The sequence below is a fragment of the Notechis scutatus genome, chromosome 2 (assembly GCF_049901735.1).
Source record: "Notechis scutatus isolate UNSWTSFEM ecotype Mainland chromosome 2, rNotScu1.2, whole genome shotgun sequence".
NCBI classification, from domain to species: domain Eukaryota; kingdom Metazoa; phylum Chordata; class Lepidosauria; order Squamata; family Elapidae; genus Notechis; species Notechis scutatus.
The window spans coordinates 20,468,870-20,491,604 of NC_142010.1; the positions used below are offsets into that span (position 1 = coordinate 20,468,870).

The 22,735-nt window shown below is 41.8% G+C and overlaps 1 protein-coding gene and 1 pseudogene across 2 annotated transcripts in view; both read right to left on the minus strand.

Moving 5' to 3' along the window:
• Positions 1-22,735, minus strand: part of LOC148131889 (uncharacterized) — an 83,257-nt gene that overhangs the window by 11,270 nt on the left and 49,252 nt on the right. The window contains exons 2-4 of the mRNA XM_087953610.1: positions 11,539-11,621; positions 9,469-9,595; positions 8,165-8,245 (exon numbers count right to left, since the gene is read on the minus strand). Coding sequence (XP_087809736.1) covers positions 8,165-8,245; positions 9,469-9,595; positions 11,539-11,621 — 291 coding nt within the window. The remainder of the gene's footprint in view (positions 1-8,164; positions 8,246-9,468; positions 9,596-11,538; positions 11,622-22,735) is intronic.
• LOC113428024 (uncharacterized) lies at positions 4,646-11,612 on the minus strand (annotated as a pseudogene). The gene is made up of 2 exons (XR_015747183.1): positions 11,539-11,612; positions 4,646-6,510 (listed from the first exon to the last, which is right to left on the minus strand). The product of XR_015747183.1 is annotated as an uncharacterized LOC113428024 (transcript).

The following is a 22,735-nucleotide window of genomic DNA, read 5'->3' on the forward strand; positions in this document are numbered from 1 at the left end:
GTGTCGGACGTGACGTCATCACGTGACGTCCGCCCGACATCTCCAGGGATCAGAGGAGCGCGCGGACGCCATGGAGAGGAGCAAGAAGAAAGAAGTAAAAGAAAGAAAGAAGTAAAAGGTAAGTAAAGTAAATGGAGGGGGCAGATCACGCATCACTGATGATAACCTCCATGCTGTTTTGTGGATTGCTACAGCACAAGACCTAACGCCAAACATCGATGGACTGACCTTAGGAAAACGATGTCAGCCATCTAGTCAGTAAAGTTAAAAAAAAGGTAATGCCTTGTGTTTTCCATATGTTTAATAAACAGTGTTTGGCAATATTTGTATGTTTAAAAAAAAATTAATGTTTGTTACCAAAAAACATTTTTCAATACATTGTACAATAATTGTACATTTGAATATCTACTTGTCATTATTCTGACTATGTTTCTGCTTTCAGAGCTAGTTATTACTTACATTATTACAAAAAACAGTAATAATTGAATGCAGTGACATTAATTTATGATAATAAAGAGTGGACACATAGACCTACAGATACACCGGCCCTTTGATGGGGACCAAACTGCTGATGCGGCCCCCGATGAATTTGAGTTTGACACCCCTGCTTTAAAGGGTTCACATACAAATGAAAAAAGGACCTGAAGGGTATAAAAAGGGGTTTAACTTACAATGAAATAGACTACTCACAGGAATGCTATTCTGATCTCTTCTTACCTGCCTTCCTATTAACAATAAACTGATTCCAGCTTCCAATGCAGCTGACCTCCAATCATTTTGCAGTAAATCTCCCAGCTGGGAAATTTGAATTCCCAAAGGGAAAGAGTTCTGCCTTTTCTTAAAGGGAAAGGCTTCTTTTTCCTTATAACAATAAGGCAGCCAGAGAACCAGGAGGAAGAGGGAGGGGACGAGGCCCAGGGACGGGAGCAGGAAGGGGAAGGGGGTGCGGGGCATTAAAGTTAGGAGGGAATTGCCCTTTAACAGAATAAGACAGGTGTGAGGGACCTTGGAGGTCTCCTAGTCCAACCCCCAGGCAGTCAGAGAAAGGGGAGAGAGGGAGAGGACAAAGTTCAGCAGGAAAAGGAGCTTCTCTTATCCACTTAGCATAGTCCTCAACTTACAACCTATTCCCTTCAATGACTAACATTCATGACTGTGCCAGAATAACAATCAGTGGCTGCCTTACAAGTAGTCCTTGACTTAAGGCCATTGGATTAGTGGCCAAAGCTACAAAGGCACTGAAAAACATGAACTTTCTCGCACTAAAGACAGGTGCAGCCTCCCCATGGTCACGTGATCAAAATTCAGCCACTTGACACCTGACTCATATTTATGATGATTTCCATGACCTAGGATCACAGGAAGCTCCAGACAAGCAAAGTCAAAGGGAACCAGATTTGCTCAGCGACTGTAACAACTGCTGTGATTTGCTTAACAACCACAGCAAAAAAATAGCCAAAATGGGACCAAACTCACTTTACAAATGTCTCACGTAGCAAAAGAAATTTTGGACTGAATTGTGGTCATAAGTCGAGGATTGCCTGTATTTGAAGGGTCGATGGGGCATGTCGAAGTGTGACACAACTTAGTGCTCCAAAAGAGGAGAATAAAGAGAAAAGTGGGAAACCCCCCCACAAAATCTGCTTTTTTCCAATATTATCCCTAATAAATGGGGAGCCAAAGGACCCCCTGATGATCCACAAGGGAGACCCATTAACTTTCTCCCTCTGAAGCTGAAGAAAACTGAAAGAAGGGAAGAGATCAATCTGAACTCAAAGGCACTTTTGGTTTTCCTCACCTTTCCTGCTCCAGGCACTTTGCCAGATGTGCCCAGCCTCACACTGAACACACTGAAGACAAGACTGTAAGCAAAAACTTTATTCCGCAGAAAAAGTGACACAAGAAAATTTCCCTCAAAGCCTTTGCACCCCACCAACGTCCACTGGAGGGCTTTACACCGCATTTGCCACACAGTTTACACGTTTCAGAGTCATGGGATATTCTCTTATCTCCCTTACAGCAAGTCCTGTCTGTTTTACACTCACATCTTAGTCTTACTGCATACGTGTCATCCAGAGCTCAGCCAAGCTATTTGAAGCCATCCCAACGTGTTCACAGGGAAACCTCAACACTTCCATAAATGTCGCTTAGCTTTCCGTGATGCTTCCTGTTTTTCTACTGGACTTTGTTTCTCCTTGAAGACATTTCGCTTCTCATTCAAGAAAAAACAGAACTGGAGAAACTTCTTGGATGAGAAGGGAAATCTTCTCAAGGAAATAAAAAAGTCCAGTTGTCTTTTGATCAAAGCACCTTTGGGAGAACCGCAGCCTGGATGACTGAGAATCTCCATAGACATCCGGATATGTTAGTTCCCAAATCCCTCCCTCCCTCCCTTTGCTGTTCGCATTGACAAAAGTTGATCATTTGTTGTATGTTATGTACACTTGAGGGTGGATGGAGACACAGGCCTTGTATGTCCAATCTCATTTGGGCAATGAGAGAATTCCCATCCCTATTCCTATATTCTATTCTGTTTCTATTCTTATTGTTTCTAATCTTATTCTACTCTACTCTAGCACAAAGATCTAATATCCAAAAGTTAATTCCTAGTTCTACAAGGGAACTCTTCTTTGTAATGGATCAAGATATTTCTGCTGCTTCGGAAGCCTTTCCCATGCTCCATGCATTTCTCCAGAATCTCCTGCAAAACTTCTATGGGCATGAAGCAAATTTTGAGAATCAACACAAACCAATTCACATTGGTTTTTTCCTGCTGTGCGTCTTCTTTTTTTTTTAAAGGTTTTTTTATTGATTTTAACAACAAACAAAAACACAAACAACATAAGACATGACATAAAAACATCATTATTCTTCATATATTTACAGACAGTGCATCGGTTGGTTTATCACTCCTTTTTGTGCATCTATTTCATATCCATCATAGTAGTTATATTACATAGTAACTCATATTATCAATCAACAATTGTATATCCTAATATTGTTATTAAACAATCATTTAACTGATTTTAGTAATTCATACTTAAACGAGATAACTATAATTTATTTAGCTTATCTTATTACGAATCATAAAATCATACCAAGTCTATCGTAGTGAAATATTCTAAAAATGTTATCAAAGCCAAGAAAAAAAAAAAGAAAAAAAAAAGAAATATATATATTCATTATTTCCTAAGTTTCTAAGTATTCTATTATTATATTGCATTATCTAACCATTGGTAAAAAAGATCCCAAATTTCATAAAATTGCTTATCTTCTTGCTCTCTAATTTCAAATGTCAATCTACTCATTTCAGCACAGTTCAATATTTTCTTAATGATTTCTTCCTCTAATGGTATTTTCTCACTTTTCCAATTTTTAGCAAATACAATCCTAGCCGCTGTTAATACATTTACAATCAGGTACTTTAAATTTTTATTAAATGTATCAGGTAAGATTCCCAATAAAAAATCTCTGGTTTCAAATCTATATGTTCCTTTGTCATTTTTTCCAACCACATGCGAATTTTAGTCCAATATTTTTTTGCATCCTCACAAGTCCACCACATGTGGTAATATGAGCTAGGAGTCTGATGACATTTCCAGCATTTTTCAGATTTGTTCTTGAACATTCTTGCTATTCTTGTCGGGGGAAAATGCCACCTGTAAAACATCTTATACAAGTTTTCTTTATATGCTACTGACATTGTCATTTTATAATTTTGAGGCCACAATTTTTGCCATTTCTCCAAATCAATCCCATATCCAAAGTTTTTCCCCCAAGCAATCATTGTTTCTTTAACTTGTTCTTCCTCTAGTTTAATTTCCAACAAATGACTATATAGTTTTTTAATCACCTTTTCATCAGAACCTGTCAAAATCTTATCTAAGTCAGTCAATTTATCATAAAATCCTTCTGTTTTAGAATCTTTAAGATACCTTGAGTGTATTTGCGCATATGAAAACCAACTCATCTTTATATCTTGTTCTTCTAACTTTTGCATCGTTTTAAGTTCACCCTTTTCATCCAATATTTCCCCATATCTAACTGTTTGTTCCTTCTTATAAACTATAGGATAGGAAAATGCTTCGATAGTTGATAACCAAACTGGAATTTTCAAATAACATTGTTTCTTAATTTTCTCCCAATTCAACCATAACGATTCCCGTATATAGTGCCTTCTAAAATAGCCCTGCGATTTAGTTCCTTTATACCACAAAAAGCGTGCCAACCCAACAATAAGTCATGTCCTTCCAATGTCAATAATCTAGTCTTTCTTAATGTTATCCATTCTTGAGCCCACATTAAGTTTGCAACTTGATAATACAACTCCCAGTTAGGAAGGCCAAATCCTCCTCTAATTCTAGCATCCTGTAAAAGTTTTAATTTTATTCTCGCTTTCTTACCTTGCCATATGTATTTCAACACAATTTTATTTAATTCTTCAAAATAGTCCTTACTTAGCTTGATTGGTATTGTTTGAAACAAATATAAAATTCTAGGTAGAATATTCATTTTAATTGTTGAAATTCTACCTATCAAAGACAATTGTAGATTTTCCCACTTTTTCAAGTCGGATGCTATCTGCTGTTTAAGTTTAATATAGTTATTCTCTTTCAATGTAATACATCTTGAAGTCAAAATTATCCCCAAGTATTTAACTTTATTCGTAACTTGAATTTTCAATAGGTCTGCCAACTCTTCTCTTTGTCTCAATAACATGTTTTTTGTCAAAATCTTTGTTTTCTCTGTACGTCTTCTTATGGCAATTAAAAACACTCCCGGTTCTGAATTTCTTTCCACATTCCACACACTGATATGGCTTCTACCGTGTGTGGATTCTTTTATGGAGCGCAAGATTCCTGCCATCTTTGAAACTCTTTCCACAATCGATGCATTTAAATGGTTTCTCCCCTGTGTGGATCCTATTGTGGGAGGTAAGCTGGACACTCTGCGTATAACATTTTCCACACTCTAAGCATTTATAGGGTTTCTCCCCTGTGTGGATCCTATTGTGGGAAGTAAGCTGGCCACTCACACGAAAACATTTTCCACACTCCAGGCATTTATAGGGTTTCTCTCCAGTGTGGAGGGTTTTGTGATAAGTGAGTGAACTACTTTGACTAAAGGTTTTTCCACACACATGACATGTATACGGTTTCTCCCCAGTGTGGATCCTCTTGTGGCTACCAAGGTAATCACTTGTCCTGAAACTCATGCCACACTCTGTGCACTTATAGGGTTTCTCCCCTGTGTGAATCCTTTTATGGATCGTCAGTGCTCCAGAATGACTGAAGCGTTTTCCACACTCCTGGCATTGATAAGGTTTTTCCCCAGTGTGAGTCCTGCTATGTATGATATACTTTTTTTTTTCACTGAAGCTCTTTCCACACATGCGGCATTCGTATGGTTTCTCTCCAGTGTGGAGCCTTTTGTGACGAGTGAGGGAACTCGAACTGATGAAGCATTTGTCACATTCGTTGCACTTATAAGGCTTTTCACCTGTGTGGGTCCTTTTATGCACAGTAAGACTATATGGATTACTGAAGCACTTCTTACATTCCAGGCATTTGTACGGTTTCTCCCCTGTGTGGGTTTGTTCATGGACATGAAGCCTATCAGAACGGGCAAAGCGCTTTCCACACTGCAGGCATTGAAAGGGCTTCTCTCCGGTGTGGATCCTCTTATGTAAATTGAAAGAACTTTTTCGGGTGAAGCTCTTTCCACACACCTTACAATGATATGGCTTTTCCCCTGTATGGGTCCTATTATGGCAAGTCAGGTCACTTGGAGAGCGGAAGCTCTTCCCACATTCTAGGCATTTATACGATTTATTCCCAGTGGGGCTTTTTTCTTGGGAATTCAGTTCCTTGCTCTGAGTAAACCTCGTTCCACCCTCCCTGCATTGATGCAAACTCTCCTCTCTGTGGAGGCTTTGATGGGAAGTAAGGGAGGCGCTGCTTCCGAAGGTCTTTCCACAGGGGATGTACTGATGCTCCTTCCTGTCTTCATGGACCTTCTGATGTGAATTAAGATGGTTTTTCTGTCTGAAGGTCCTTCCACAATCCAGACATTTGTGTGGCCCCTCTGCTTTGTGAATTTTTTCATGTAAAGCAAGAGAGCAGCTTGTACCGAAGGTTTCTGCACACTTTATACATTTGTACGGTTTCCCGACTTCTTTTATTCTTTCGTGTAAAGGAGGAGGAAGGCTCCTTCTGGAGTGTTGGCTGCTTTCATCTTGTTTCTCTCCAGCAGGGCTTTTGCCACAGTCAGATGATCCAGATTCATTACAGAGTCTTTTTCCACACCTTGAACACACTTGTTTTTCATGGCAATCATCTGAGTCCAATAAGACATTGATATCTGCACGTGGTAAACCAGAGCAATTCTCTAGCTCCCCCGTTAGCTGGTTTTGCTCCGAACATTGCTTTCCATATATCTTTTCTTCCTTTTTGTCTTTTGGCAAAGGTGCTGCTGCCTCTTGGCCAGAATCCTCCATCTCCCATCCGTCACCTGCTTGCAACAGAAAAAAAAGAAAAGTTAACAGAAACTTAGGTGCAAAAGGGATCAAGCGCCATTGCTATGTTCAAATATTATCAATATTCTTCCAAACTTCCATTTGTTCAAAACATGATGCTATGCTTGGTATTAAGTTGATCTAAAATTTGATCTTTGTGTCTCTTTATTCCTCAATGGCACAAAATGAAAACGTGAAAATATTGGCTAAGATCATTGAAAATTTATGCGGCGAGACTCATCAGCTATACTGCTTCAGATTTAGTTCAAGGGAAACAAAAGGGACCCTGAAAATAGGCCTTCATTCATTCTTTCATTTAAATTTATCAGCTTCCAGCTTGTCATAGGGAAACCCTTGATGCTTTATTACAGTACATTAAATGGATAAAAACTATATAAACAATAGTGTAAAAATACAGTCCTAACTAAAAGACAATAGGCTTGATGATGGCGAACCTATTGGTTTAATTTCAATCTGAGAAGGTAAAATGTTAAGGTTCTTGGACCTGAGAAATGAGCTTCAGCCTCATCTCCATGAAGAGGTTTTTCCTTGAAAAAAACTGGTTCTCACTCTGGGGTATTCATTCCTCCTTATCCCAAAGGGGCTTTTTCTTAAGGCAACTGGACTTTCTTTTTTCCTTGAACATGTTTCTCTTCTCATCCAAGAAGTTTCTTCAGTTTTGATTGAATGGTGGAGGATGGAAGGATTGATATTCCTTGCAGTCATCTGGTCGTAAGCACTTCCCGACCAGATGACTGCAAGGAATATAAATCCTTGTGTTAAACCTGTGGATTATTATTGGGCTCTTAAGTGTCATATAGTCATTATAGACCAAAAAACAACAAAATGAATGCAACTTCTAAAAAACAAGTGCGAGAAGCAGGATGGGAAACAGGCTAGGATGGGAAACTTCATGGAGAGAGTGTGGAGATTTAAGGCCATTTTATCAGACTAAGTAGGAGTAGAAATGTAGAGGACACTCTTATCTATTGCATACATCGAACAAATTAAGTCTTTTATCGGAGCTGCTCACATCCACCACCCTTTCAGACCAGGGGGAAAAACCTGTCAGGGAATTGCTCAGTAGGTATCCAAATGAAGTCAAGAGGTGCTGACATAATTTTGATATAAATTAATGTTACATACACTGTAAATATATATTTACAGTCAAATTTCATCCAGCTGATCTGGAAAGTGCTGGGCAACTTCATTAGCACACACAGATTTTTGCCTGTTGTTCGTAAATTATAATAATTAAATCGTTTTTGGAATGGTGGAAACCAGCCACGACTGGCTCCAAAGGTTTCATTGTACTCCTCACCCGCTGCTCGCTTTAGTGTTTAAAAAACGCTCCGTGCCTTTCCCTGAATCAGATGAAGACTAACGGGACTTCTTTTTGGGATCTGATCCTCAATCCAAAGCACAAGGAGCTGTTCTGTTTTTCAAAGGAGGCCTGTCCTATTTCTCATGATTATGGCATCAGTTCCTGGAGTTTAATTGCCTCTTTTATCTTTTCTTTACCCTTAAGGATCGTGCATATGGTGGAGCAGGCCACTGTTCCTCCTTCTTCTAAGGTCTTTAGCTTCTTCCCCTCTTCATGGGCTTTAATTATTTTTATTTTCAAGTCCAAATTGATCCTTTGTTCCTTACCTCCATGTTGAGCTGGAGTAGAGCTTGGTCGCTTTCCTTGGGAAGACACTTCTAGCCTAAGAAAGAGTTGATGGAAAAGGACTGTAGAGAAAGAGAGAGAGGGGGGGAGAGAGAGGGAGGGAGGGAGAGAGAGTTATGACCTGGGGCATTGGACAAAGACAACACAGTCAGATAATCAATGAGTCCCTTTATTAGCTCCAGCTTTGCCCCAAATGTCCAGGTTACCTTCTGGCTGCAGAAAAACTCTTCCAGGAACAGCCTTTGATTACAACAAATCAAGTCCAAAACATGGCCAACACAAATGGTAATTATAAGTCCATTCAAGCCAAAATGAGGTAATTAGTTGGGCAGGGCAGGAGCCAGAATTCCAGATGTGAAGGCACGGCAAAACACATATGGTTGGGAAGACGCCAGGAACACAGATAAGCAAAGTCAACACAAGATAAAGTCACATTTGCTCCCAGCAGGTGTCACAGTCAACATTCAGTCCTTTTAAACTTTCATTCCCAGATGTGGTTAATGAAGGGAATCAGGAACCTTTCCTCCCCTGTAAGCCATGCAACCCATGTTGCTCTCTTCTCCGTTCTTCCCTGCGTGCCTTAGGATGAAGAGGTGGTGGGCCTGAGTCTCCCTCTGAACTCCCTCTCCCTTGTTCCATCTCTCCGCTGCTTTGCCCAGCAGGACTTTGCCCTTCCCCAGCCTCCTCCACAGCCAATGGAGCCACACTCCCACTCCCTGTCAGTTGTTCGCCTTCCTCCTTGGATTCAGACTCTAACAGGGGCATGATAGAGAGAGAGGCTGGCTCAGAGCTGTTTAGTAAGATAAATGTTATGGTTCAGGGAGGAAGTATTGTAGGGCAATAATGTGTCTTTCTTCTCTGTCAACCATTTCTTTCCCTTGACAAAAGCATAGCAATGGTCACTGCTAGCAGCAATGTAGTGCACAGTATTTGACAATCTTTTATTTACAGTAGTGTATTAAACTGTGGTTTATGTACTCCATTTTTGTGTTTAACCTGTTCAACTTGGCTATTTCTTCCCTTCCTGCACAGCATGTGCAAGATTGAACTTGATTCTTAACAAACGGAAGAGAGTGAATAGTGAAGTGAATAGTTACTGTCCATTTGTGAAGAAAAGCCAGGCTTCATAGAAAAGGATGAAAACCTCAGATAAATAGCTTGAAAATTTGAAAATCAGCACCTTAGAGAAGAATACAGCAACAAAAAACAAATAATAGTGCTGGAGGAGTTGACGTGCATTAAGTTTTAAAAAATTATTTTACACTACAGTAACAGAATCCCTTACCTAAGGAGGCCACGTTTCTCTTGTTTTCCAGCATGACCTCTTGGTACAGGGCTTTTTGCTCAGAATTCAGCAGAGCCCACTCCTCCACGGAGAAAAACACAGCTACATCCTCAAATGATACCAAATCCTGACACAGAGACAGGGGGGAAAAGGACAACATATTCCATGACTATTCCTAACAATGAACACTTCAATGAATTACATGCGAGTCTTCTTCTTAATGAAAAACCTCCACAGCTTCCAAGTAGGACAAATAGCATGCAGGATATTGAATTTGGTAGCTGAAAGAGTAAAGTCTACAATAGGCCAGAACACAATTGTAACTGATTAGTTAGAGGGTGCTGACTCATGCAGGATGCAATCTATGCTATGATTGGTTGCTGAAAGTATAAAGGGGGCGTTTCTCTTTTTTCCCGCCTTTTTCCCCTGTGTTCTGCATGATGCTTTAGATTTACCTCATGATGTTCCTCTGTTTTCCTGACTATCTTACATTGTTCCTTTTCTGGATGGTGACAAAGACTGCTGTAAATTTGCATGTTAAATATATTTATATAAAGGAGTACAAGTCCAGATGACGTGTCTTCAACTTTATCTTGACAGCTGCTTGCAATTCCTTGACAGAACATCTCTTCTGGAGAACATTTAGAGAAACAAAGTGCCTCTGCCTAGAGATAACTCTAGTTAATTTTTTATTCATTTGGCCGATTCCACAGGAACAGCAACCCCAAATTACTTTGCTTTCCGTTGATGAGCTAGACTAGTGGTGGCTAACTTTTTCCACGTTGCATGCTGAAAGTGGGTGCGCATGGACCCATGATGCGCGTACACCCCTCATACCCCTGCGCATGCACACACAATCCTCTGCATGCCCTGCCCCCTGCACATGTGCGACAGATACAATCAGCTGGCTGGTGGGGGGGCGCATGCGCAGTGGGGCTCTTCCGGGCAACCTGTCACATGCCATCAGAAATGGCTGTGTGTGCCACTTCTGGCACGTGTGCCATATGTTCACCATCACGGAGATAGACTTTGGGTAAGTTGGCCAAACCCAACACCAATTTTACCCACTGCGGTGACCCGATGAATCATGCCGAATCAAGAGAAGTTGGGTTCAACATTTCTGTGCAAAAGTCAACCATGCATTTCTCCTTTCACCTTGGGCTTGGTATTAGTACTGCATTATAAAATCTTAGTAAGGCCACACCTGTAATACTACATTCACTTTTGGTCACCACATTACAAAAAAGATGTTCAGAGTTTGGAAGAAGTGCAACTAAGATAATTAAAGGCTGGAGACTAAAACGGTTGAAGGAAATGGAAGAAGGAACAGGGGAGACATGATAGCAGTGATTCAATATTTGAGGGGCTGCCCCAAACAAGAAGGGCTCAACTTATTTTCCAAAGCCCCTGAAGGCAGGAAAAGAAACAATGGATGGAAACTAATCGTGGAGTGTAGTAGCAATTGAGATCCTGCAGGTGATGCTAGCAGCACACCGCAGCGTCCTAGACTTATAGGGGCCTCTTGGCTCCTGGCATGCTCTCATTTCCTATATCTTGGTGAAGATGGAAAGTCCCAGACTTTCCGCACTTATAGGTGACTTCATTTTACTAACATCACCACTAGTCTTAAGGATTGGTTGGGAGGTTGTACCAATGTGGTTGAGAGGTTTCACCCACGTGGGATCTATTCTCTAATCCAGATGCTGTATCTATGTTGCCTTTGCCTTCTTATAAAAACCCTATAAATGTAATAAAAACTGCCCATGCAGTCAGACATCTTGGCACCCTGCACAATGACTGGTCTTTGAAATCCATCAGTGGAGAAAGACAACCTGGAATTAAGGAGAAACTTCATGACAGTGAGAACAATTAACTAATGGAACAGGTTGCCTTCTGAAGTTGTGGGCTGCAGGTGTTTAAGGAGATTGGACACCCACTTGTCTGAAAGTCTATAGAGTCTCCTGCTTGAAACGGGGATGGACTAGAAGATCTCCAAGATCCCTTCCAATTGTGATATTCTGTTATTGGGAGATTGGCACATCTGGGGAGGGGAGGGGAGAATCCTCCTACCTGCGTTGGAAGCTCAGCTGCTGTTGATCCTCCATTACAAAGAATTGAAGTTCCGTGAGATGAAGCCATGGCCATGAGAGGGTCTAGGAGTGGGGGGAAAACAGCAAAGGAATAATTGGTTATCTAACATCCTAAGGATATTCTTGAGGCTGATTTTAGCTACAAAAGTCTACAAAATATTTTTTTCACAGCTGGGACTTGAAGTGGGGAACTACTGGCCTTTTTTGATGGCTGGACTTCAACTCCCAGAGTCCCTGAGCCAGCTGGCTGAGGAATTCTGGGACTTGAAGTCCACCAGTCATAAAAGGGCCGTAACTTCCTCACCCCTGGATGACAGCAAGTTTCTCAATCTTGTCAGCTGTTGAGCTATGTGGACTTCAACACACGTGGGAAATTATGGGAATTGAAGCCCACAAATCACAAGGTTGCCCAGGTTGAGAAACAATGGCCCACAGGAAAAGAGCGACGCCTCTTTAAATGCACCCCAAATTCAGTTCAATTGAATGATGGGAACGAGGAAAGAAAGGCGGGCGAAGGGATGGAAGGGCGTCAGTAGGAGCCTTGAGCCGATGCTCTCTCCGGAGGGGGCTCGTCTTGAGCAGCTCCCCGAAACAGCAGCGCCTGGCAGGGATCGCCCCCTTTTCTCCCCGCCGGTTTCGCAGCCCTTCAACTCCGAGCCTCCTGGATGTGAAACGGCCCCAGAGCAAAGGAAGCGACGGGAAACGGTCAGGAAGGGCCGGCAGAAAAGAAAGGAGAATAAGAATCATCTCCCCCAGGAGGAAGTGGGGACGGCAGCAGCGATCTTAGCAGCGCCCCAAGAAGCTGCCTGGAAGGCTCATCTGTCCCGGCATTTCCCAGGAAAGAAGGGAGGGAGGGAGGGAGGGAGGGAGGGAGGGAAGGAAGGAAGGAAGGAAGGAAGGAAGGAAGGAAGGAAGGAAGGAAGGAAGGAAGGAAGGAAGAAAGAAAGAAAGAAAGAAAGAAAGAAAGAAAGAAAGAAAGAAAGAAAGAAAGAAAGAAAGAAAGAAAGAAAAAAAAGGAAGAACGAAAGAAAAAGAAAGGAAAAGAAAGGGAAAGGGAAAGAAAGAAAGAAAAAGAAAGAAGTGGGGATGGCAGCAGCGACCTTAGCAGCGCCCCAAGAAGCTGCCTTGAAGGCTCACCTGTCCCGGAATTTCCCAGAAAGGAGGGAGGGAGGGAGGAAGGAAGGGGGGGAGGAAAGAAAGAAAGAAAGAAAGAAAAGAAAGAAAAGAAAGAAAGAAAGAAAGAAAGAAAGAAAGAAAGAAAGAAAGAAAGAAAGAAAGAAAGAAAGAAAAATGCAGGGAGGAAGGAGGGATCTTTTTACCTGGCTTTCAATAGGAAAGAGGCAGCTCTCTTCCACGCCCGGACTCCGCTTCACGAGAGATGCGTGCAAGAAAGGACCCACGAGCGCCACCGGCCATACCTCCCTCCTTCCCGCCCACAAACCTGGATCGCCCTCCCCGGAAGGACCCCCGCCAGGAGTTTGGACATCCCAAGCCGGAAGCGCTTATAGTTCCTCCCGTCTCCGTCTAGCTCCTCTCATTCTCGACAGGGCGGGAAGAGACGCTCATTCGGGTGTCCCCGTGCCTGCCGCCTACCTTCTGCCCCGGGGGAATCGGTCCCGGGTGGGAGGGTCTGTTGGGTAGGGAGTCCAGGGCTGCTTAGCCCCAGGCAGCCAGAAAAACAGGGGGGAGAAGGAGGGGAAGGATTGATGGGGCATGTCGAACAGCGACACAACTTAGAAGTGGCTCCCTTCCCCCAAAAGAGGAGAATAAAGAGAAAAGGGAAAAAAATCCCCACATAATCTGCTTTTTTCCAATATTACCCTCAATAAATGCAGAACCAAAGGAACCCCCTGATGATCCATAAGGGAGACCCACTAACTTTCTCCCTCTGAAGCTGAAGAAAACCTAAGAGCCAAAAAATATTTAATATATTTAACTATCTAAAAGCCCTGAGATGGGAAATATTTAAAAGTCTATGAATTTCAGAAGAAAAATGACTAAACCGTACAGGCAGCCTTGACTTATAGCTATTCGTTGAGTGACCGAAGTTACGACGACATTGAAATAAGTGACTTATGTTCGTTTTTCACACGACTGGTGCAGCAACCCCATGGACATGTGATCCAAATTCAGACACCTGGGAACTGACTCACATTTATGACCGTTGTGGTGTCCCGGGGTTAGGGGATCCCCTTTTGCGACCTTACGACAAGCAACACCAAAGGGAAAACCTGATTCACTTAACAACCATGTTCCTAATTTAACAACTCAGGTGATTCACTTAACTGAGGCAAGACAGGTCACAAAATGGAGCAAAATTGATCTAATGTCTCACTTAACAACAAAAATTTGTGCCTCACTTGTGCTTGTAAGTCAACTACATCTACAAAATATTTCTACCACTTAAAACAGCTCTGAGCCTAATGAAGCTGCTTCCAGTTTGCAGAGAGGAGGATCCTGGCGGATTCCCCATTTCCCCCTCAAGAATTGCGCTTTCAAAATGGCTGAAAGGAGGAAAGAGATCCTTCTGAAGTCAAAGGCACTTTTGGTTTTCCTCACCTTTCCTGTTCCAGGCACTTTGCCAGATGTGCTCAGCCTCAAATTGAACATGTTGAAGACAAGATTGGAAGCAAAAACTTTATTCCGCAGAAAAAGTAACACAAGGAAATCTCCCTCAAAGCCTTTGTACCCCACCAACACCCACTGGAGGGCTTTACACAGCATTTGCCACACAGTTTACACATTTCAGAGTCATGAGATATTCTCTCATCTCCCTTTATAGCAATTCCTGCCTGTTTTACATTCACATCTTAGCCTTCCCGCATACATGTCATCCAGAGCTCAGCCAAGCTATTGAAAGCTATCCTAACGTTGTCTATACAGGGAAACCGCAACACTTCCATAAATGTCACTTAGCTTTCCACGATACTTCCTGTTTTTCTAACTGCGCACTTTTTAGGGTTGCACAGGTGCAAATCGGTCCCATTTGTGTATTTGTGCACAATGTATACCAGAAGAATTCTGGGATTTGAAGTCTATAAGTCTTAAAATACATTTGGAGATCCCTAGTCTAGGTGCTGATGGAAGTTACCAGATTCCTTCCCTTTGTTTTCCAAGGTGAGTTTCAATGAATGGGCAATTGTCAGTTAGACTGAAAAACACATTTTTAACATTCATGATTGTGCCGTAATAACAAATAATCAATTGCTGCTTTACAATTAGTCCTCAACTTACAATCATTTCTTCAGTCACCATTCAAAGTTACAATGGCACTGAAAAAAATTATGAATTTTTCCATACAACCGTTGCAGCATCCCTGTGTCATGTGACTAAAATTCGGACACTTGGCAACTGGCCTATATTTTTGATACTTGGAGTATCCCAGGGATCCCCGTTTGGGACCTTCAGACAGGCAAAGTCAGTGGGGAAACCAGATTCACTTAACAACCATGTTACTAACTGAACAACTGAGGCAAAACTTGTAAAATGGCACAAAACTCACTTAATAACTGTCTTGCTTGGCCATGGAAATTTGGGGCTTAATTGTGGTCATAAGTCAAGGGCCACCTGTATTTTCTGAAGCTGGTTCCCTGAATTCTCCAATTTACCCACCAGAAAGAGCCTGTATTTGAGATGTGAAAGCTAAGCCTTAAGCCATTTCATAATTTAGGGCATTCATAAAAATCAAGCACAATCAATATTGTATGTCAGACTAGAAATCAGTTAAACACAACCAAGGTTAAAGGTGGTGCAGACACACAGCGCCATCCCTCCAGTTATCACTTTTGACACAACTCTCGAGTCTTGTATTTGTTCATTAGTTCATTCTCTTCTGTCACTTTCTCCCAGTGAAGAGCTCACTGGAGATCCTGCTTCTCTTTGTTCTGGCCTCACTCTCCACATGGGTGTAGTAGATCCTCCACATGGGTCTGCTTGATTCCTTCCAACATCAGGGAAATATGGGGAGTAAACATCACCAGGTCTGAACCTCACCACTTAGATTGCAATGTTTCCTCTTGAAATCTTTCAGCATCTTCTCTAGACTCTAAGCCAGCTTTCTCCAGCCTTATGTTGTCTGAAGACTTTATCCCAACTATCTTAAAGCTAAAAGAGATTACAGAAAACCAATAATACAATCTGGCCACCCCACGGAGTTTGCCTTCTGCACCCCGTGGAGTTTGCCCTCCGACGGAAATAAAGACAAACTCAAACAGGATTTGAAACATTAGGCACAAATACAAACATTCACACAAAATCAACTTACAAAGGGAGAAAAGGGTATAAAAAACCAGGGGCTTACCGTAAGAAGCTAGCTAGCCCAGGAACGCAGACTTCTCGCTGTTCTCCGCCTTCCTGAAAAATAAAAAGATCCAGCTTTCAAGCAGTTGTCCATATCCTTGTGCCAGAGCTCTCCCAGCAGGAAAATTGAATCCTCGAAAGAAAGGCATTTTGACAACTTTCAATAGTATCATCTGCAAATTTGCTAAGTTCCCCTTCTATTCCCTCATCTAAGTCGTTAATGAAGATATTGAAGAGTACTGGGCCTAAGACGGAACCTTATGGCACCCCACTGCTTACTTCCCTCCAGGTAGACTTAGACCCATTAAGGACTACTCCTTGAGTACAGTTTGTCAGCCAATTGTAAGTCCATCTAGTGGTGGTGCTATCTATTCCACTTTTTTCTAGCTAAGAAGTAGGTTGTGGTCTACTTTGTCGAATGCCTTGCTGAAATCTAAGTACACTGCTCAAAAAAATATAGGGAACACTGTAGATTCTTTTTAATTCCAGGCAGTCTCCTCCCTCTTCCAGATCCTGCCCTTATTCTTTTTCTCTCCCTCCCTGCTTATGAAAAAGAAAGTTTTTAATGTCCAGAAATCTTTATTATCCCTTTGGCATTTTGTTTTATTTTCAGCTTAATTGCCTATTGATGTCAAAGCGGATTTTTCCGATTTCTTATTTAAGTCTCTTAGTTGTCAGTATAGGGAAGGAGAGAGAAGAAGAAAAAAAGCCAAACCTTTCCCTTTTCACTTTCCTTCGCTGCTCCTGACTCTTCTTTCGGAGTGATGTTATTTTTTGTAAGTTTAAATTCCAGGGTACCTTGGTTGTTGCTTTTACAATTTAACCCGGTCAGCCAAAACTTTCACTTCTTATCTTCCTCCTGCACATTCTTTTCCAGTCGAGTTCTTCTTTGTGGTGGCCATTTCTGAACACCGCTGCAACCGCCTTCTGGAAAGGGAGTAATGGCCAGCTGAGGAGGAGAGATGCGGCTCTCCTCAACCCTGCTGGCGGACTCCCCCCCTCTTCACCACCTCTACAGGGTGGCTTAGCCCCAAAACCAGCCGGCTCGGGGCGCTCCAGTGGCGAGCCCAGACAGAAACCGTGCACGATTGTGGATTTCTGTCTGTCGCCATAGCCCTTCAAACTGGAAGACTAAAAGATACATTTTAACTGAAACTTTGCAACTAAATAGTAACCCCAGGAAGAGAAAGTGAAAAAAAAGAGCAAAAAAGAAACAGCTTCCGTGTATTTGGATTATTTGGTGATCTTTGGATTCTTGGTTATTATATTTGAATGACTAAAATCAATCAGGTGGTTGTTTAAAAATTTATACAATGGTACCACTTCTGGATGAATTGAAAATGGAACTTAAAAAGTACAAAGAAAATGCACAAGAAGGGAAGGGTTCTTTTGGCTTTGTTTTTCAATTCTTAGAAATGGAGATTTGGAACTATGAGAAACAACAAGAAATGACTGCAAAACAAGAAGACTGGGACAAAGAAGAAGCCATCTTAAATGAACAAGCAATTTTATGTGGGGAAGAAAAAGGAAAGGGGGGAAAAAGAATGGAGAATTTAAGACTTAAAAAAACAACCAAAGAAAAGAGAAATAATTCAAAAAATAAGTATAATACTGGAAAGCAACAGAAAAGGGGAATACAGAAGAGAGAAATAGAGGTAGAGAGACAAAGGGGTAAAAGGGGGAAAGAGAAGAAGAGAGGGAAGAAGGAAAGGAAAAGAAGTTACAAAGGACCGGAGCAAGATATAGAGAAACAGGACTTATTTAGAGATAATGGGTGAAAATCTAACTGAAAAAGGGATTCTGTAAAGGTACATAAGATTGTATTGTTATATTAGTAATAGAAATAACTTTAGAAAATTGGAAACAACGTATGATTAAAATGAGGGATAAAATAGTTAGTGTAATTTAGTGAAATGTTTGTGAATAAAATAAGTGAAATAAAATAAATGAGAAAATTGAATTAGGAAGGAATGGGAACATTTTAATTAGTTAATGTTTTATAAAATATAAGTGAAGGGGAGGGATTAACTATGGAAAGCTTATAATTGTTCCCATAGAAGTATGATATTTAATTGAAAAGTAATGTTAAAGATGTTAAGACTTTAATGAATATTAATATTAATGATAGAATTGAATTGGAATGAATTTATAATTTTTTCTTTTTTTAAGAATACAGTGTGTATTTTAAGAATGTACCAAGCAGAATCCGAATGGAAGTTATGTATTATATTGAATGTTACAACTTTAGGGAAAAGATATAAAGGCGTCATCAGTAACTACAGGAGAAATTTTGTTTAATGAGAAAAGATAATAGATAATAGAAACAGGACAGACAAAAAATATAAATACAATGATTTGAATTGAGATGAGATAATTAAAATAAAATTGGGGGAAATTAAAAGAGGGGAGAAGCTATGCAGGAAATGTAAAATAGTAATAAGATATGGAATAGAATACAAAAATGAGCATGAACCTGAATTTGTGTCTGTACGAAGAAATGTAACCTGGGATTACGCTACTTTCAAAAAAGATGTTTTATTTGTATTTTTTTTCTCTGTGAAAACTCAAATAAAATTTACAAAAAATAAAAATAAAGGGAACACAAAAATAAGACATCCTAGATCTGCATGAATGAAATATTCTCATTAAATACTTTGTTCATTACATAGTTGAATGTGCTGACAAAATCACACAAAAATTATCAATGGAAATCAAATTTAGCAACCCATGGAGGTCTGGATTTGGAGTTACACTCAAAATTAAAGTGGAAAAAAAACACTACAGGCTGATCCAACTTTGATGTAATGTCCTTAAAACAAGTCAAAATGAGGCTCAGTAGTGTGTGTGGCCTCCACGTGCCTGTATGACCTCCCTACAACGCCTGGGCATGCTCCTGATGAGGTGGCGGATGGTCTCCTGAGGGATCTCCTCCCACACCTGGACTAAAGCATCCCCCAACTCCTGGACAGTCTGTGGTGCAGCGTGGCATTGGTGGATGGAGCAAGACATGATGTGCTCAATTGGATTCAGGTCTGGGGAACGGGTGGGCCAGTCCATAGCATCAATGCCGTCGTCTTGCAGGTACTGCTGACACATTCCAGCCACATGAGGTCTAGCATTGTTGTGCATTAGGAGGAACCCAGGGCCAACTGCACCAGCATATGGTCTCACAGGGATCTGAGGATCTCATCTCGGTACCTAATGGCAGTCAGACTACCTCTGGCAAGCACATGGAGGGCTGTGCGGCCCCCTAAAGAAATTCCACCCCACACCATTACTGACCCACTGCCAAACCGGTCATGCTGGAGGATGTTACAGGCAGCAGAACGTTCTCCACGGCATCTCCAGACCCTGTCACGTCTGTCACATGTGCTCAGTGTGAACCTGCTTTCATCTGTGAAGAGCACAGGGCGCCAGTGGCGAATTTGCCAATCTTGGTGTTCTCTGGCAAATGCCAAACGTCCTGCATGGTGTTGGGCTGTAAGCACAACCCCCACCTGTGGACGTCGGGCCTTCATACCACCCTCATGGAGTCTGTTTCTGACCTTTTGAGCAGCCACATGCACATTTGTGGCCCGCTGGATGTCATTTTGCAGGGCTCTGGTAGTACTACTCCTGTCCCTCCTTGCACAAAGGCGGAGGTAGCAGTCCTGATGCTGGGTTGTTACCCTCCTACGGCCTCCTCTACATCTCCTGATGTACTGGCCTGTCTCCTGGTAGCATCTCCTCCTCCATACTCTGGACACCACGCTGACAGACACAGCAAACCTTCTTGCCACAGCTCACATTGATGTGCCATCCTGGATGAGCTGCACTACCTGAGCCACTTGTGTAGGTTGTAGACTCTGTCTCATGCTACCACTAGAGTGAAAGCATCACCAGCATTCAAAAGTGACCAAACCATCAGCCAGAAAGCATAGGAAATGAGAAGTGGTCTGTGGTCACCACCTGCAGAATCACTTCTTTATTGGGGATGTGTTGCTAACTTCCTATGCTTTCCACCTGTTGTCTATTCCATTTGCACAACAGCATGTGAAATTGATTGTCAATCAGTGTTGCTACCTAAGTGTACAGTTTGATTTCACAGAAGTGTGATTGACTTGAAGTTACACTGTGTTGTTTAAATGTTATCCTTATTTGGTAAAATGTAGTAAAAGGAACACCCAGGTTGGAACTGAGGTCATAGAGTATAAAAATATTGTCTCAGGAAGAACTGGGGGTTCAGAATTTGTCATATTAATGCTCTGAACACTTTGCGCAAATAAAACCTGTACTCTCCAACCTTTCGTGGTCTTGTGTCCTGATTTGGAAGCAAGAATTTCTGCTACAATACGATGAGCTAAACTATAAACTAAAGGGTCAACATGAGATTGTTTTCTATGCATTGGATATCTTATCTTGTTTTACTTCTGAGGTTCACCTTGGGAGGATATCCCTTATCTTATTTACTTGTTATCTGGTCCTGGGTGGATGTTCCTGTTTTCCAAGAAAATTGTGACAATCTATCACATACTTTTAACTGAATACACTTTGGGGGTTAGGGTGGGGGTTAGGGTAGGGTGTAACAAAAGGAGTAAGAGGAATGTTCTAGCTTAACAACACATAAAACACTATTATAAAAGAGTAACTTATTATATTTTTCCTTCACCTGGGAACTGAATTGCATTTATGACCTGTGGAAAGGGAACTTCACGAGGACAGTGGTGTCACCCAAGCAGGAAAAGCCCAAAGGGAACATCAAGCCAGCCATAAAACAAACTTGCATAGGAAAAGAAATCAAATAAAAGGTATTAAAGAAGCCCCTTAGACGAAAGCCCAAATAATTAAGAAAACTAGGGAAACAAGAAAAGAAAACCCTTACAAACACAAGACATGCCAAATCAGCAAAACAAACAGACAAAAGACACAAAATATATTGCAAAAAAGACAGACAGGAGATTGCCACAAAACAAATATAAGAAAACATTAGGACGAAACTGATAATCCAATCAAACCACCCCGCGGAGTTTACCCTCCGGCGGAAATGAAGACAACCCCTGACAGGATTTAAAACAGGCTTGTCCAACCCGCGGCCCACGGGCCGCATGCGGCCCAGGTCGCCTCGTAATGCGGCCCAACGCCCACCCCAACCTTCATGAAAGATCCAGTGAGGAGGAGAGGCAGGTGCGAGGCGGGGCGAGGCGAGCGACAGAAAAGGCGGGCAGCCGCAGTCCAAAAGTCCCGCCCCGCCACCTCCTGCTGTTGCCGCCGCTGCTGCCACCGCTGCTGCTTCTGCCCCCGCCGCTGCCGCTTCTGCCCCCGCCGCCGCTGCTTCTGCCCCCCCGCCGCCGCTGCTGCTTCTGCCCCCGCCGCTGCCGCTTCTGCCCCCCCCGCCGCCACCACCGCTGCTTCTGCCCCCGCCGCCACCGCTGCTGCTTCTGCCCCCGCCGCCGCCGCCACCGCTGCTGCATTTGCAGGAGGAGAGGTAGGCGCGAGGCAGGCGAGCTTTCTTTCCCCCCCTCCCCCCCACCCCACAAAATTTGGCCGGAAAATTATAAAATAAAAAAAAATAATTTTTAATAAATAATTAATAATAAATAATAATTTAATTTAATTTAATTTAATTTAATTATTTAATTTAATTTAATTTAATTTAATTTAATTTAATTTAATTTAATTTAATTTAATTTAATTTATTATTTAATTTAATTATGTGCGGCCCAAACCAAATTTTCATCTTCTAATATGGCCCAGGGAAGGTGAAAGGTTGGACACCCCCGATTTAAAACATTAAGAAATACAAACACAAGCACTCACACACAAAAGGAGAAAAAAAGTATAAAAATCAGGGGCTTATCATACAAAGCTAGCTAGCCCCAGGAACGCAGACTTCTTGCATCTCTCACCTGCCTGAAAATAAAAAGATCCAGCTTTCAAGCAGTTGTCTGTATCCTTGCACCGGAGCTCTCCCAGCAGGAAAATCAAATCCTCAGAAGAAAGGCATTTTCCAAGCCTTTCAATAGACCCTTGTAGAGTCCAGGGGGTCACGTGATCTCTTGCGACCTTCCCACAAGCAACGTCAATGGGGAAACCAGATTCACTTAACAACCGTAGCAAGAAAGGTCACAAAATGGAGCAAAATTCACTTTACCAAACGTCTCACTTAACAACAAAAGTTGATGGCTCACTTGTGGTCGTTAAATCAATTATCTCTACGAAATACCTTTTAGTTCAACAGCTGCAAGCCTAATGAAGCCTGCTTCCAGTTTACAGAGGGGGGTTCCTGGCTTATTCCCCATTTCCCCCTCAAAAATTGCACTTCCAGAGGGGCTGAAAGAAGGAAAAAGATCTTCTGAACTCAAAGGCACTTTTGGTTTTCCTCACCTTTCCTGCTCCAGGCACTTTGCCAGATATGCCAATGTCTCAAATTGAACCCATTGAAGAGAAGATTGTAAGCAAAAACTTTATTCCACAGAAAAAGTAACACAAGGAAATCTCCCTCAAAGCTTTTTTACCTCACCAATGACCACTGGAGGGCTTTAGATGGCATTTGCCACAGAGTTTACAAGTCAGAGTCATGAGGAATTTCCTCTTCTCCCTTTACAGCAATTCCTGACTGTTTTACACTAACATCTTTGCCTTCCTGCATACCTGTATATGTAACACAGAGCTCAGCCAAGCTATTTTTAATCTGTCCTAATGTGTGCACAGAGAAACCTCAACATGTTTGTAAATGTCACTTTGGCAGTAATATAGCATAGCTTTCCTTGATTCTTCCAATTTACAGCATACTTCTCCTTTTTCGAGGTGTTCAAATCTCTCCCATTTGTGCCTTTTGCCTTCTCCCATAGTACATTTGGGCCTCTGGTTCAGTAAGCTGAAGCCTTTACACCTTTATT